Consider the following 17,713-nt stretch of genomic DNA (forward strand, 5'->3'; position numbering starts at 1 on the left):
AGGCCTACGACGACCAGGGAAGCCCACGTTTCTGTCATGCCTCGTCATAAACACTCCTGTTAAGAGAACGAGTCCTTATTAAACGAAGAACACATTTCTATTCAATTCAAATCAACACCAGGTGATTGAACACAATCTTTCAGTGATCTATTTTTAGACACAGGCAGGCCGTCTTGTGTCCTGCTCCGTCCAAGCACTTCTCTCTCCGTGGCGAGTGGTTAAAAAATCATTGCAAACTAATTTGAAAGTGAGGGGGACACGATCCCCACTTGATATTACGCCCAGGCAAGTATACGCATGTAAGGAGCTTTTTGTGCCACAAGACCCACGCTCAAGCAGCTGAGCTACAGAACAGCCTACTCATTTTCTGTTTCTCTTTTAAACCCCAAAATATCCAAACCCATTTTTGATAGAGTTAGAGACGAGAAAGAAATATGTTAGTTCAATTTCAAATGCTTTAATTTGATCATGTTTTTCTTCAGAGGAGGTTAGCAGTTCCCATCTTTTGTGATTAAAATGTCTGATTTGGTTTTCCTGGAAAAGAGGAAAAACAGCGATTGTTATGATACATAAAGTTTTCAATTCAATGCATATCTCAGGCTTAAGATGAAAAGAAATCATGTTGTTACCAAAGATTTTCACCATACGGGCGGTTTTTAAATACATATGAATTCTCTCATAGCATAGTTTTCCAGGTAAGTGAACAGAATTGTCAAAATAAAATAACTATTTTATTTTCTATGAAGCGTCACCCCTTCTCCATTTGTTGGGTATTATTGCTTCTGTTCATTTTAATTCACATGAATCCAACAAAGTATGTTGTCTCTCAAAACCGTGCGCCCTTTTCATGTGTCCCTCTTTTAAGATACTTTCTGATGTCTGGACTCCATCATCAGGGCTTTATTAAAATACTACCAGATGATTGAATATCGGCAAGTAAAACATTCTCTGAGCATTTATATTTCAAGTTTTTACTGAAAAGGTCACATCCATAACGCTGGAATTGCTCAAATGCAAACATCATTTATTCTGTGTGCGTGTATGCGTGTGCAAGTGACATACAGTCTTTCCACACACAGCGAGCACTCGTTGGGGTACATATTTCCATCATCGCCACACACGGGTGCGAGATTCATTGGGCATGCGTGAATCTCTGCCATCTCAGCACACATGGGCTACAACACACACATGCACACACAAATGTAACAGACCGATTCAAACAATATAATATTAATAGTTTTTTAAATACATATGTGAAGTATCTCTTAAAAAATGTACAGCATTGTTTGCAGTAAGTGAACAGAATTGTTCAAATTGACATAAATATCCACTAAGAATATAAACGTCTGTTTACCTTTCGGCGAGACCCAGCTGACCCACGAAACCCTAAGAAAAACGTGAAATGGTTTTTTATTATATTTTTTTTGATAAAAGAGGTTAAACCGGTTTCAGGATTGTTGTTTTGTAGTGTTTCCACTGTACCTGTTATGAGCAGGAGAAGTAGACTTAACAGCAGCGCTCTCATTTCGGCAAATACAATGAGACCAACAATACTCATGAGACTATATATGGTTGCAATAAACTGTGGGAAATTCAACACTTGTATATACAGACTCTTACCCTCCCAAAGCAAACACACCATTCACTCTGGTGGTGTTAAAAACGTGTCTGGTCGTATGCCAGATTTTATTGAACTAGTGTTAGGACATCCGCCTTGTGTGCAATGATATAAAATCCCGAACATAAAGACCAGCACTTCTCATTCTGATGATCTTTAAATGGTAAATGTACTGTCACACATGTGGAGGTTTTGAACAAAATGAGTACCAGATAATAAAAATGTTTTAGGCCTTATATACCATCAAGATCAGTTTTTCTCAACAGGGTCCCAGTTCCAGACATGAAGACAAAATGAGCCCTGAGATACATTTTAAAACGAAATACCAAGATATATCTTAGTATCTGGCCATTGTTTTATTGTGAATAAACGTTTTTCCAGTTTTCCAAATTCTAAAAATATTTTGGTAGACATTTTGAGTTCAGGTGGGGGGACCTTGGGGTCAAAAATGTCGAGAAAGCCTGATCTAAATTGTCTCCATCTGCCGGCCATTATCGGGCAGTGCAAAGTGAATTATGCACCACGCATTGTTGTTTATGAAAGCAATGAAAATGTATGAATATATTAAACATTCATATTAAAATAATGTTCTTCCCTAAAGGCACAGTTCACCCAAAAAATTTAAATGCTTTCAATATACTCATCCTCATGTAATTTCAAATGTGAATGAGTTTCTTTTTGCAAAATAACATATTTTGAAGACTGTTGGTAACATGGGCCCACATTGACTTCCACTGTATGGACACAAAACCACAGAGATATTTTTCAAAATATATGTCTTTGTGTTCCACAGAAGAGATCAACGATTAAAGAAAGAAAAATGTAAGGAACGAGAAATGTTAGGTATGTTTTCTGAAAACAGTTAAAGCCTTAAAATGATAGAAAGAGGACAAAACATTCAGCCTACAAAATGGTTTGGTGGTCTACTATTGGCTCAAAATACTATAGACAGCTCGTGTGGGTTCTTCAAGAGTTGTGTCAAGGTCAAGGTTATCGGAGGGGTTATTAGAAGGTTAATGATTACTAGAAATTGTGGTCTAATACAAAATATGTTCAACTTTGCCTGGACGTATAGCTAGGGAGTAAAAAGCATCAGAAAAAAAATTTCTCGTGAGCATTTGCATGTAATCGCTTTATAATGGCAATGGTAGTTGTTAAATAGAAAAACATGACAGGTGTGACAAACATTTTCCAATTTTTTTCTAATTACAAAAGCCAATCTTATAATACGAGAGAAATATGGTTCATTTATTCAGTAAATCAATTTACCTTCTAGTTTAATGGAATTATCCACTAATGCTGTCATTCACGATCTTGACCAGCAGGTGGTGCTCATCTACTGCACTGTGTGTGGTCTCGCGTGTTCTCCTGAAAATAAACTCCTCTGTCATACACAGGCCTGCTGCTTTTATTAGTTTTAATAATGTGATTTTCTATCATTATAAAACCAATTTAAAAAGACTATTGACTACATACAATGGAAGTGATGTGAACCTGTTAGTAGGCCTTCCCAATGAGCTACCTTTCTTTTTACAGGAGAGAATCAAAGATAACCATTGCTTGTTTTCACACAGCTGATTTAATCAAACGCGTTGAAATAGGCTACTCAATCCGTCCTTCTTTAGATGCGAAGTTATCATTTAGTAATCGACCTAAAGTATACGAGAGTGATCAGATCATTAAGGCAAGAATTGGGTGAAAGGTGCCGCAATAAAATCAGAAATTACTCGTCTAGTGCGCATCACCGCGCAATGGTGACGCGCACGTTCAATCGCATCATGCATCAAAGATCATCCACCACATCATCAACATACAGTACAGCATGTATCAACCCCGCTAACTGTAGAAACAATCTTTTAAATTCACATCGATTCGATCTCGTTTTGATGGAAATAATAATGGTTATGTTTGGGTTGTTGGTGTGATGTCAACTGGTGAATGGGGACGCCAATGAATCCTACCGAAACAAGACTTTTTAGCCGATTTGAGGAAAAGAATATTGTCTTGCAATCCTCAATCAACTCATAAAAAGTATTATTGCATTTTGTTACAGTGATTAGATTTACAATCTAAAGTGTTCTCATGAGCGTTTGATCATCTGTGAAAGCAGCAGAAACTGATTGATGCGTCTTTGAGGAGGGATGCCCATCCGGACCCTACTATAAAAATGAAACCCCACGGCTATCTCACGAACGACCATTCGTCAAATCTCAGTCATTTCTGTGGGTTAATTATTAGCCGTTATCTCGTACTTAGTACTGGAGCGTGGAGTTTGGAGTCTGCCCCGCGAGTCAAGATAAACACAGAGAAGAAGCAAAGCACCCATCCTTTCTCTGGCCCTCAGACCTCTGTGTACAGACTATACGGCCGGCCAACCATGCTGGAGCTTGCTGGAGTTGTATTATGTGTGACCTTTTTGAGTACCTCATCTCTGGGTAAGTAAAACATTTTTGTTTAAAAGAGCGTTTTATTCACACAATAATTTTTGCTATAAGTTGCCAAATATGAAATCAATGATTTATGTTTAAGAGTTCAAGCAAAAATGTGTGTTTAAAATGGTTATTTATTGAGATTTCGTATTCATTGAGCTTTCTGAATAACAGATTAGAAAACACCGCACACTTTTTCATTCATTCGGTACCCAGCTCGATCAAACCATAGCATATTATTTATTGATGTGCTGGGCATCAATTAATATGTTTTAACTCTATTCTATTCACATTGGTTGTCAATAGTTTCAAAACAAGCTTTATGTCTCAAATCAGTGCACGAATGATGTGATGCAATCTGAATGTGACACGTCAGTGATTATTTCAAGTGATTGATCGGTACAGACAGACCGGAAACTGTTCTTATTTTACACAGATACTGTGTATTGATCACTTATATGAATCAAACAATGATCCTAAAGCCACACGTTTAGAAAGTAACGTCGATGTGGAGCATTAAAACAAAATGTGATTTTTTTTTTTGGTGAAATGTCAAATTTGTGATTCAGTTCTTTGCATGTGGCATGAGATATTACACATATTTAACGTTAAGTATTTTCTGACTCTACATTAAAATGTACAAACTGGGAAAAATTAGGCTACATGTTCAACGTGAAACGTTACAAATCACCGTGAGGGTTATATTATGTGTTATCTTTTATCTGAGACCAATCTACGATTACAGATACAACTGCATTACAACTCAGAACATTATGACTTTTTGTTTCACTTGCATTCTCAGTTGACAAACCTATATGTGCATTTGTATGTTTACCTTGTGTAGCAATGAAACCGAATCAGTTTAATCCAAATCCAGGCTTTAGATTTTCTCCCAAACGGTTAGAAGTCGTCCTTTCTGTTCTTTTTCTTAATGCTGTGGTTTTATTTATGGAAATGCTCAAATTACCTCCTGGATGCCGTTCTCCTTTCACATTCCTCACTGGTCCTGCTGTGTCTTATTTATACGCTTAGCATGGTTGAACTGACCTGAAATCAGCAGCTGTAGAATGTGTCACAGCATGAAGTCTTTGTGTTTTTTCAGGTGCGAGTGCCGGACCTCGGCTGGATAATGACAAACTCTACAGATACAGCTACAGCACTGAAGTCGGGCTGAACAGACCAACAGGTTCCACCATGGGGAACACCGGTTTCAGGATCAACAGTGATGTGGACATCAGTCTCGTTTGGAGGAACCCAGGGGACCAGGATGAGCAGCTCATTCGACTGCAGGTAAGACGAAAGAGTTTCCTAATAATAACCCGTGCTATTTTCTCACCCCAAAACAGCATGTGACTTTTCATACAAATGTTCCTCTCTTGTTTTTAGATTTCAAATGTTCGAATTGACAATGCTGTGAAGCGTTCCCGCAAAAACAACATCTTCCATGGCAGCTCAACAGAAAGCATTGTGGGAAAAAACAGACTTGAAGCTCTTCAGAGGCCTTTCATTGTGCTCTGGAAAATGGGCAAGGTAAAACAAACAACAGCTTTTTAAGATTGTATTGTCACACTTTTTAATATTTGACAAACATAAAGTGTGACTTATGGCAAAAATTTTAAATATGGAGATACAGTATGAGGTTTCATAAGGACAACAGCAATATATAATCTACAGCCACTTCATTTTTAATATTTCATTTAAGTATTTTTTTATCCTGAACAAATATCATTTTCACACTTTAAACATCACATTTTTATGCCGTTTAACATTTCTCCAGTTAAGAAGCATCTATGCTTACAAGACGGAGCCTGCTACCATCAAAAACTTGAAAAGGGGTGTGGCCAGCATGTTAATGATGCAGTTGAAATCTGGGAAGATGATGGAGGTAAAGTCTGAGAATTAAAACTACCCACTTATTAAATGCAAACCGAGCCTAAAGTTGAATTGTGCATATTTCATAAACTAAAACACTGTCTCCCGTCATACCTTGATGCGCAGGGAGAATTTTAAGACTATTGTATACTAGAGAATTGTAGACTAAATGTGTTTCATCTGCAGGCTGATGCTTCAGGAAAGTGTTTAGTGGAGTACAAAGCGACTAAAGATCAAGTGATCCGTACAAAGCACATGGAGACTTGCAAAAAACAGGAGACAGGATTCACCACCCACAGCCCCGTAAGACGAATTCTTACTTGCCCTATTCTATATGTCATTGAGGTACCCTCCAGCATCTCCATCTCTAACCGTCTGTCCTGTTACAGGTGTTGGGTGTCAGTGAAAAGTGTACTTTAGTAACAGTTATCAATTTGGAGAATGGAATCATCAAGTCTGCTAATACAGAAGAATCACACACGCTATTCGTCAATGCTCGCCATTCAGCTGCGACTAGAGTCATGTCCAGGTAACAAAGAAAACAGATGAATGACTCAATGAATGAATTACATTGAATTATTGAGAGTAAAAAACTAATAGTGACTGAGTGAGTGAATGAATTGCATTCGATTAGTTTGGAAGAAAAAAGATGAGAGATAGTGAATTGAAATTAAACTGTTAGAAAGTAAACTGATACATTACTGAATAAATGAATGATTGAATTAATAAACAATGCATTTTCAATGAAACTAATGCACGTTTTGGCTTCTCACAGTCAGTCGCTGACACTCAACAAGATCGAGGTTGGCCCTGCTGAAGTGGGGGGTAAGGATTCTGCCAGCGTGGTGAAATCTCTGGATGACAAACTCATGTCTGTTGGAGTCGTATTGGAGAAAGTTAAAGCCAAATGCAAAGGATGTCCCAATGTGAGTGTCTTATCTGTTTTAAAGAGAAATAGCGGCTTATTTGTGTTCGTTTTAATTGATCAAATGCTGTATTGGTGTTCTAATAGTTAATGGACACGTGGAAGGCGGTGAGATCCCAGCTGGAGCCAGACTCGCTTTCTAAAGCCACGGCCCCGCGAAGCTTCATAGCGCTCTTACACAGCCTGCGCAGAGCTAACAAAGAAGAAATCCTGACAGTACTGCGCAACTGCAGCAAGACCACACTGTAAGACCAGACACTTCATTACATCTTTCTAGCTCTCATTTATAAGCTCTTTATTTTCTTGTTTCCTCTCATGTCTTGTCAACCTTGACAGCACACGTATGGGATAGGTCTCTTTGATGTCTGCAGGTTTTTTTATTGTTTGCTCATCTGCAATACATCGCTGTTTATAACTTAGAATGCATGTGGAATTGCTTTTTCTAGACGTTAATTCAATGTTTTCTTCCAGGTATGCAGCAGACATCTTACAGACATACATGTGCTATCTGGTTTTTTTTCCATTCCAGTTTGCATATTTTCCATTCTATATAATATAAGAGTTTAAACATTAATGCATCTAATCAATCAATTCACACTTTTAGTAGTGCATGTTGTTTTAAAGATTATAGACGGAAAAGATGTGATAAAATACAGTTGTAATACGGATAAAAAAAATATAAATTGTAGCTTTAAATTTTTTTAAGTAATGATAATGTGATCAGAGAGATACTGTACGTAAGTCAAATGTGACCGTTTTGAATTAAGATCCAGTATGGATCTGATCATAGTATGCTAAAAAATAGCGTTCAGATTGATTTTAGCCTTTGCTTTAGGCTTCATGCTTTGTTGTTATTTTACAGAGTTTGATGGGACTTTTAATATTTCATTATATTTTATTTCATATTTTCTTGAACGAACAAAAACGATAAAGAATTAATTTTCACAAAACTTTGACGGCTCCCGAATATTTTCTTGAACATAAAATATATACCAAGTGCGCCCCTACTGTATAACTGTAATATGGAAAAACTGTATAATGCTGGGAAACGTTGAGTTATTAATGACCAAAAATTCCATTAATGGCGGCGAAAGATTCAGGAACAACGATTTTCCGTCTTTCTGCCTCTTTAGACCTCAGCTAGTCGACGCAGTGACATCCGCTCAGACTTCAGATTCTCTGTCAGCCATCCTTGAGTTCCTGGACTTCAGTAAGAAAGAAGGTTTTGTCCTGCAGGAGCGCTTCCTATACGCATGTGGTTTCGCCTCACACCCTACAGAGAGTTTGCTGCAGTCCCTGCTGGTGAGATACCACACTATTGTGAAGTAATTAAAAGAATATAATTATATTAAAATAGTTTGTTTCAAATGGAAAAACATCAAAGGTATGTTATTTTGCAATATGTACCCAATATGTACATATTTCTGGTATTGTAATAGTTGTGATGTGTTTCCTGTAGCATGTCTATCAAGGGAAGATTGGCAGTTCAGACATTAAGGAGTCTGTGGTGATTATCATGGGCGCTTTGATTAAGAAACTCTGTTTGAAAGGAGCTTGTGAACTATCAGTGAGTACAAACACACAATATTATTGACATATATTTTATATACTCTATTTGATGTTATCTAATTCAATTCCAGACAGTCTTCGTATGCTTTTCATATAGATTCATTTGATAAATATAAGAGACTCAAAAGAAAAAATTATATGATTACAACGTTTTTCTGTATGTATAAATATTTTGGCATATTTTAGTGTAACACTCTCAAACACATGTAGCCAAAATAAATAAAGTATATACTAGTTCTGCAGTTTTCCACAAAATTCAGTGTAAAATATATATGTATTCATATGGATCTGCTGCCTACTGCGTGTCACATTCATGACATTGATTTATGACTTTTTAAAAACCATAGAAGAACCATTCACCCAAATGTTCTTTTAAGGACCATTACTTTTTTATAACCCTTTTCCACTTTACAATGAACTTTCTGTGCAACAGAAAGGTTTTTGGATGTTAAAGGTTCTGGAACCATGTCACCAAAAATGGTATACTAGTATCGCGGAAACACTTTTAAGAGTGTAATATTCAATATAAACTTCCCTTCCCTTCACAAACTAATCATAATAACACATGAATAAGAAACATGTTTTTGTCCTAAATCATTTCCTCAAATATTCTTAATAAATGAATAAATCTTCTTTGATTCTTAACTCTCATGTTTCTGACTCACAGACGGTGGTTAAGGTCAAGGAGCTGTTGCTGGCGGGGCCCGACAGTACGCAGGAGGAGTCAGAGGTGCAGATGTACCTGTTAGCGCTAAAAAACGCTCTCCTGCCAGACGCTATTCCTCTCCTGACCATATATGCCGAGTCAGAGGTGGGAGCATTTAGCACCATCGCCATCACAGCCCTGCAGAGATACGACACTGCGCTTATCACAGAGGAGGTAAATACGGTCAAACAGTCACTCGTGCATTCTCTGCCCATATTTTCACATAGTAGAAAAAAAGTCAACTCCTCAAAACTGGAATGACACAATATAGGAATAAAAAATCAAAAATGTCCTTAGTTTCACCCTTTTAAAAGTGCCAAAGACTTTCATCTATTCTGGGCTCTTACTGGCCTGCATTCCCTGATCATGTTTTTTAGTACAAGTCATTCTTTTCAATTGCATTTCTTGTAATAAAAGTAATATGTTTGTACGAATGTATTAAAACACTGGCGTTCCACAGGTGAAGAAAGCTTTAAACCGCGTGTACCACCAGAACCGTCGTATTTATGAGAAGAACGTACGCTCAGCCGCAGCCGATTTGATTATGAGCAGTAATCCATCCTACATGGAAGTGAAGAACCTCCTGCTCTCCATCGGACACCTGCCACACGAGATGAATAAATACATGCTGTCGAAAGTCCAGGATATACTGCGCTTTGAGATGCCGGCCTGGTAGGTCTCAAGCACGCACACAAACCATGAAGCCCCACCCATATCTATTTACCCCAATATCGTCATGAAACATGAGAAAATCATAAACATTGCTAGGCCACAATTAATATCACGATGACACGTTTTGCATGAGCAAGTATCGTTCCCATTCCAACAGCTTAAAATATTATTATTCCTTACTGGCAAGTTAATGTTATTATTAAGAAGTGTTTTACAACAGCATTCCCTTGTTCACTGCAACCCAAATGAACAGATATGTGTTTCTGATTATATTGTGTTTGGCATTCTTCTGTTTGGTTTGCAGTAAAATGGTACGGCAAGTTATGAAGGACATGATTTCTCACAACTATGACCGATTCTCCAAGTCAGGATCCTCATCTGCATTTTCAGGCTTCATGGCACGTAAGTATCCACTCTTGTCTCACCCCTAATGGATATATATTTAAGAGAGAGATTTATATCATTTTTGGAACAAATTATAGATTTTTTTGAAACAGACTTCAATAAAATAACACATCATAGGGTTTGGAAACTTAATCAATAATAATGTTCATGCATTAGTTACCAAAATATCAAATCTAGTGACATTTATTTTAGCATAGAAACAAACTTTTAAGTAAAATCTCAAAGACAAATTTACTGTTACAAATGAAGGCAGAAAATGTTTTATATAAATATTTTTCTAAATACTTTCTCTGCTTGTCTGATCTTTCAGGAATGCATACACATTTTACATGGTGGCTAATTCATATGAATGTATACTATATAAATCATATAAAAGAATTATGTTTTTTTTTTAAAAAGGGGAATAATGAAGCCCCTTTGTTTTTAGTTTTATTAATATTTTAAATAGGTTTTAATGTTAATTTTACTTAAATGTTTAGCAACTCTGTTATATGCTTTTGACATTTTATGATTTATTTGTTTATTTTTCTCAGATTCCTTCATTTCTATTTTTGTTTATATTATCATTTTTGTGGGGCGACATTCTAAGGTCAATATTTGATTTGATTTCAATGAACAGAAATGTTTTCAAAGTTTTAATTTTAGTAACCTAAAATAACCTTGCCCCTAAAACTAAACATTAAACAATCAGTAGTGAAATATGCAAATTAGATCATACAAAAATTACAACAAAACCTGATACCAAAACACTGAAGTTAACTCGGAGCAAAGACATTTATTTACAGAAGCCACTTCGTTTAATATATTTATTGATGCATGAAGTGTGGCTTCACACTTTAAATCATTCTTGGGTATTTGTGTCATCCAAAAGGAAATGCTGATATCTCTTGCACCTACAATTTGGACATCCTGTACTCTGGCTCAGGTGTATTGAGGACGAGCAACATGAACATTTACGCCCAGAGCAAAGACGCCCTTCTGCATGGTCTTCAGGTACCATAACCACATCACTGTTGTCGTCTTACATTCATAAAATCTTGTATGCCGACCCTGTACTCATCCTTTGCCATGCTGTGTTTCAGGTATCAATTGAAGCGCAGGGTCTTGAGTCTCTGATTGCAGCCACGCCGGATGAAGGAGAGGAAGATCTGGAGTCTTTCGCTGGAATGTCTGCTCTGTTGTTCGACGTGCAGCTTCGCCCGGTGACCTTCTTCAAAGGCTACAGTGACCTGATGTCCAAGATGTTCTCAATGTCTGGAGACCCCATCAATGTCGTGAAGGGCCTCATTCTGCTGACAGACCACTCACATGTATGACATTTACCTTAATGTATTCCAACATCATTTTTTTAAAGATGTGGCAAATTCATCTCAATTTGTACGATGTGATATTCTGACATTTTTGCATGATTTACATTATATGCATTTAGATTGAGTAGCCACCTGATAAAATAGTTAAAGGGATAGTTCATCCATAAACAGAGATTCTGTCAATATCATTTATTCTACTTCATGTGGTTCAAAACGTCTGTGTGACTCTTTCTTCTGTGGGACACAAAAGAAGATATTTTGAGAAATGTCTTAGTGTTTTTGAGTCCATACAGTGGAAGTCAATGGGGTCCCAGATTGTTTTTTCACCAACATTCCTCAAAATATCTTCTTTTGTGTTCTGCAGTAGAAAGAAAGTCAGACAGGTTTGAAACGACATGTGAGTGAATAAATGATGAAAGAATTTTTATTCATTCACATAGATGAGAGCACCAAATGTTCTCCTGACCTGACGGTGAAGTTCAGATTACCAGTTGTGAATATAGTAATGTATTTATTTACTTAAATATCCATTTATTAACTTTATCTGTTTATTTACTGTAGGTGATCACTCTCCAGTCTGGTATTAGAGCCAATGCTGAGTTCCAAGGCAGCCTGGCCATCGATATTTCTGGAGGAATGGAGTTCAGTTTGTGGTACAGAGAGTCTAAGACCAGCGTCAACAACAGGTAATCTACAGTCCTTCGAAAGCTAAAAAGCTCCTCGATTGACTCCCATGAGCCACCACCAAGAGGTCGCAACAATGGAATTGTCTTTGTTTACCGCACACTGCTTTGGAAAAAAACAGCTACTTGCTGTATTTACTTTGCCGGATATTTTTCTTCGCTGGGTTTTCAAAATGCCAGCTGTAAATACGAGACGTCTTAATATAACATCATTAATCCTTCCATAAGATTCGACACTAAGCTATGTCTTTATCCACATCTCCACCTGCTCCATACGAGAAGTTTGTGGATGCAGTCAATAGTAATGGAAAGATTCAGGGCTTTGAGTAAAGATCAGGGGTTGAGGGTAAAATTAGATTTAGATTTGTATGATGGCGTTTGCGAGAAATAAAATGCATTTGAAGGGGAATATTTGGAAGAATAAGTCTTTACAGTTGAACCACCAATGGGTTCTATGTACCAATTGAGGATAAAATGCATTTAATCTACTTCAACATTGTAAAACTTTGCTGCGATCAAGCTTTTTTTTTACTTTAGTGTTTAGTGCCATGGCTTATGCCGCTCTTTGTTGTACATCGGGTATTTTAGGGTGGCATCTGGTTTTCTTCATGTGCCAGCCCCTCAGGACGGGCAGGGGCAGGTGTATGGATCAGTTGGGCAAGCTTTACCTTCTGAAAACTGCACCACACGCAAGCAGACAGACAAAGACACACTGACAGACAGAAAGATAACCCGATACATAAACACAGGCGTGCACGCGGGCACACAGAAGCGAGAAACAGACAGATACGTGGTTGTAGGCGCACGCATGCGGGCAGACAGAGGTACGGGCTATGTTTAGGATCGGAACGAACCAAAGATCTCTCTGGCCCACAAGATTAGCATGCTTCTACTCATGGCCACTCATCGCCAACGGCCATTTTGAATAGATCATTTAAGGTGGAGGTTCAAAGCGCGGAGCCAGACAGTCTGATGTGATATACGAGCTCCAAAACTGACTCAGCAGAGACTCTTGGAAAGAGATTGAAATGGAAATAAAACCTTATCGCAAGCCGCTTTGCGTATCATGTTGTGGGATGAATGAATTTAGACCTTTGAAATCACAAGGGATGAGTTCAATAAATGGCAAACTAGTTTTGCACATGGTATGTGTTGAAATAACGTGATTCTTGTAGTTGTTAAAAGTTTTTAGTTTAGAGTCTATTTTCAAAATTGTGTTGAAATAACGTTGTGATGATGCTGAAATAATGCTACAAGTAATTCTTTTCTTTTTTAGTATGTATTTTTGACTTGTGGTTGCACCTCCTCTTTTTGATGGTCAAGCATCTTTCCTTTAAAGGACCGGTTGAACGCACAGTTTCTGCCAATCTCATATTAATGTTGAGTACCTATAGAGTAGTATTGCATACTTCGTATCTTCGAAGAGTATTTAGTTCGATAACATTTATAAAAGAAAGATACAGCTGTATGATTATTTCCGAAAACAGACGACATCCTGGGTGTGCGTGGGTAGGTTACCGCGTGCGGTTCGTGTCTGGCATCTTTAAGAGCTGTGACCGCTATCTCTAACAATTTCAAACGATCTCCAAATCCAGCGTTATATACACTGTTTATATAACATTCATCACTGAAATACTGTGAACAAACAAACACACCTCAACTTCTCTCACTATAGCAAGATTGACGAGCTGCAGCTGCAGGCCCACAGCGCAGCCAATCTTGATTTCTTGATGGTAAGAAGGTCTTCCTATTGTTCGACGGTTGACATGTGGGCGGGCTATTTCTTTCACCTTGCCATGGGCATGCTTTTCCGAGAGAATTGCCCAATAAGGGACTAAGAAAGTTGTAACATAAAGGTAAACTTGGGGGAGTGTATCGAGCAAAGATAACTACGTAATACGGCCAACTCGTTTTTGGACAATTCGACCATGTTAAGCATGAGAAGCCAGCACGTTTAACATTGTAAAGAAGTCCGAATGTATGAAACAGCAGTAAATTCCCCCATTAAAAATGTTATTCATTTTTGGTGCAATTTTAACCTCCTTAAAGATTCTACTTGCTATGATTAAAAAAACTTTTGGTTACCAGGTGCGGTTCAATGATTTCCTCCGACATAAAATACATATTGAAATAACACAGTATTGTGTGATGCGATGATATGATATGGTCCGAAAAAAGCTTTCAGAAACATTTGCTAAGTTCAACCTTGACTCTGTGTGCAGGGGGGCGCTGGTTGTCATTGGCAACATGACGGTGGACATGGACTTCGTAAGTGCTGGGGTGGAGGTGAGTTTTGAGACAGAAGCTGCCCTGGACTTCATCACCACTGTGCAGTTTTCCGAATACCCCTTCCTTGTCTGCATGCAGATGGACAAAACCACCTTCCCATTCAGGTATGAGTCCTCCTACAAGAAATATGAAAAAATATCTATAGTCTGTATGCTGTTGTTGCATCACATGCAAATGCAACAAGTGTTCTGTGTATGTTCTAGTGTGACACACTTGACATAGTTTAGCTTTATGTACCATGAATAAACATTCAACCAATCAGATTTTAGGATTAGGGAAAGGGTTGGACTTAGAGCTCGGACGTGAATAACAATCATATCCAATAATTTTCTTTTGAACTTAATAGTCAGGGATGTGGTTAGAAATACAGTGTTAGTTTGACAGGAATGTTGTTTTTAAGACTGGCAAACATTACATCACATAACCTGCATTTACATGTATTTATTTATTATTCGCTTTTATCCAAAGCGACTTACAAGGAAGGGAGAACTTATTAATTTATCGCAAAACATTTAACACAATTCAAGAAAACTAACCTGTTGTCGCTTCTCGTGCACTCTAGAGAGATGGTGTCCACGCAGGAGAAACTGCCCTCGGGACAGAATTTCAGCTCCAAGAGAAGCAAAGAACAGTTGGTGCCAGGCTCAGAATTCCCTCTACACCAGGAGAACTCTAACATGTGCAAGAAAGTCTTCGAGCAGAGCTGGTAGTCTCGCCGTGACTGCTCCGGATGCTTTTTTTACACAAGCGACCACACATTTTCGTGTTTGCGTGTTTATGTGTGGTTTGGGATGGCTGAATGACTTTGAGCCACTCAGAGTTTTACTTTAAGGGACCTCACAATAAATACTGCCCATGTTTTAAAATGATTAGCACAAATTCAACCCCTTTTTGCCACAACACCCGAATACAATTTGATGTTTGACAAAATGCAAAAACCAATGGCACTCATCGTTTGACGAAACTATTCAACCCGTAAGAAAAAAAGATATTTAAAATGCATTATAAAAGGTCCATTGAAAGACTGTGTATTTGAGGTGCTACTGTGTTATTTATTTAATCAGAGGGCAGAACACACTTCATCCCTCCACAGGCAGTTCAGACAGCCTGATTTCCATGACTGCGCCAGATGTTTACATACTTCAGAATATTTATGGTCTTGTACATGGAAATACAATCAATCATGAATAAAGGGTTTTTTTGAGAAAAAGAAACGGTGGCGTATTTTTGCATTTACACTACAGATGCTTTTATCTCAGGCACCTCACAGATGAGAAAGGTACAATAAAAAAAATGCATGTCATCATTTATTCATCCACGTAACTGTGGAACAGAAAATGAAATATTTTGAGAAATCTCTTGAAAGTCAATGAGGACCATGACAAAAATATATATACCTATTCGGTATATAGACAAATTTACGCTATTGAAAACCTGAATTGGCACAGTTCTAATAAATCGTTTATGTATTTATAAAATGTGCACAAATTCGTTTTAAAGAAAAGATGTAAATATCAAATTGCCGACTATATATCAAATCTAATTTCCCCAGTGAACTTCTTTGAATAACTGTTTGAGTTCCGCTCGGGGGCGGCGGGCAACCGAACACTCGCGGACATTCCTCTCGCGCTGCGCACAGCAGCTGAGCGCGCGTGTCTGTCACCGGCGCCGCTGTCATGGCGACCGCGTAAACAAACGGCGCAAACTGTTAGCTCGAGCTAATGCCTCCGGACGGGTGAGGTTTCAGGAGCTCACGGAAAACGCACCTAGCACGCTGGCGATCGGTCAAACGGGCCTGTGCCAGCTGTGTAAATCAAACAGGGCCCACGCCATCCAGCGATGGAAGATTTAAGGCCTTTTATGAGGTCGAGGGTGTGAGAAAGGGGTTTATGATAGGAGTAAAATTAGCCGGGAATTAAATAGTGACCACCGTTAGACAACCTGAGGAGACTTCACGCGGGATTTATGATGGAAACAAACATGGACAGCATGAACTATAAATCTTAGTTTATTAGAAATTAAGAACACGATTTGTGCTGCACTGACACTGTTTAAAGTGTTTCTTTCACATTCAAAATAGCGGGAATGCATAAGGCATGGAAGTTTTTAATTATCATTTTTAATGTTTCTTCTTTATAATATAGGCTATTGTTTGTTCAAATTAGTTTATTTTGCAAAATACGACTTAACATGAACAAATCAATTCATTGTTTGCACATATCAACTAATGTAGTAATATACCACACAAATGTAACTTTTGTAATGTTCCCAAATGTAGGCCTATATAATAATGGTAAAAAAATACCTCTTAAAATGTAGATCATCAAAGTAAATATTAATGTCCCAAAGAACCATTCTCGAGTATTTGATAGAGCATCCAGTTAACCCTCTCATAAAATTCTCAACACATTCACACGCATGCTGATCATTCTCACTGCCTGCCAGCGGATTCCTTAAAGGAAATGTTCAGATCAAAATCTAAATTGTGTTATTTTTACTCACACACGTGACGTCCAACATGTCTTAAGACATCCATGCGTCTTCGGAACACAAATAAAGATATTAAAGGTGTAATTTCAGGCCTCCTCATAGACATCATGGTTATAGTTGTGGTAAAGGTTCCAGAAAAAGTCAAAGTTAAATTGGTCCATCCGCTCATATAGCTCAGCTTAACTTTTTGAAGCGATGAGAATATTTTATATGGTAAAAACAAACCAAAATAAAGACTTTGATCGATATATTCTCCACTGACAGGTCTATGGTGCGCGTTCACGAGACCACTTCGACACATGCGCATTCGGTGGGGGCAGACCCCGGAAGCGCAACTTTGTGTTTACAAGCAGACGCACGCTGTATATAAATTGATCTTCGCAAAATCTCTGATGATTTCGATGTTGAGGAAGAGTTGCTCTTTTTTGTCCAACCGAATGCGCCGAAGTTTAAATGTTTAGGATCACTTGACTGAAATGTTTCTCATGATTTTAAAAACCTTCTGAAATATTATAAATGTGTGATAGTTATTTAGACAAGTATTATATTTGTGCTAAAATAATACGTTCTTTTGTAACAAAAACAAATACGGTATAGTACATTTTTGCTAACATTTTAAATGCTAAATAATAATAGGCTAATAATAATAATAATATAATAATATATAAATAAATTAAAATACAACTGTAATCTATTTTGGGATGTATTTTCCATACTTATTTGTTACTATTTCAAAATATTATTA

The 17,713-nt window shown here is 37.6% G+C and overlaps 2 protein-coding genes across 2 annotated transcripts; one reads left to right on the forward strand and one right to left on the reverse strand.

Moving 5' to 3' along the window:
* Nucleotides 1-437: 437 nt before the first annotated feature.
* spink4 (serine peptidase inhibitor, Kazal type 4) lies at nt 438-1,558 on the reverse strand (the record flags this gene model as incomplete). Its single annotated transcript, XM_079463291.1, has 4 exons — nt 438-534; nt 1,063-1,175; nt 1,355-1,386; nt 1,483-1,558. The coding sequence occupies 4 exons, from the start codon at nt 1,556-1,558 to the stop codon at nt 489-491; spliced, it is 267 nt and encodes an 88-aa protein (XP_079319417.1). The 3' UTR covers nt 438-488.
* A 1,983-nt stretch (nt 1,559-3,541) lies between these two features.
* Nucleotides 3,542-15,683, forward strand: mttp (microsomal triglyceride transfer protein). The gene is made up of 18 exons (XM_079463410.1): nt 3,542-4,053; nt 5,150-5,337; nt 5,434-5,577; nt 5,825-5,932; nt 6,106-6,222; nt 6,309-6,448; nt 6,695-6,845; nt 6,932-7,089; nt 7,978-8,146; nt 8,304-8,411; nt 9,081-9,293; nt 9,580-9,791; nt 10,096-10,193; nt 11,068-11,189; nt 11,279-11,506; nt 12,068-12,192; nt 14,412-14,582; nt 15,041-15,683. The coding sequence occupies exons 1-18, from the start codon at nt 3,786-3,788 to the stop codon at nt 15,186-15,188; spliced, it is 2,868 nt and encodes a 955-aa protein (XP_079319536.1). The 5' UTR covers nt 3,542-3,785; the 3' UTR covers nt 15,189-15,683.
* Nucleotides 15,684-17,713: the final 2,030 nt, after the last annotated feature.

This window comes from Barbatula barbatula (genome assembly GCF_947034865.1).
Source record: "Barbatula barbatula genome assembly, chromosome: 8".
NCBI classification, from domain to species: Eukaryota; Metazoa; Chordata; class Actinopteri; order Cypriniformes; family Nemacheilidae; genus Barbatula; species Barbatula barbatula.

Excerpts from the sequence above, each read along its gene's own strand:
- mttp (XM_079463410.1), top strand. The coding sequence starts at position 3,786 with ATGAAACCCCACGGCTATCTCACGAACGACCATTCGTCAAATCTCAGT. Across the intron at positions 8,147-8,303 it reads GTTTGCTGCAGTCCCTGCTG|CATGTCTATCAAGGGAAGAT; the intron begins GTGAGATACCAC and ends TGTTTCCTGTAG. Across the intron at positions 9,294-9,579 it reads CTGCGCTTATCACAGAGGAG|GTGAAGAAAGCTTTAAACCG; the intron begins GTAAATACGGTC and ends GGCGTTCCACAG.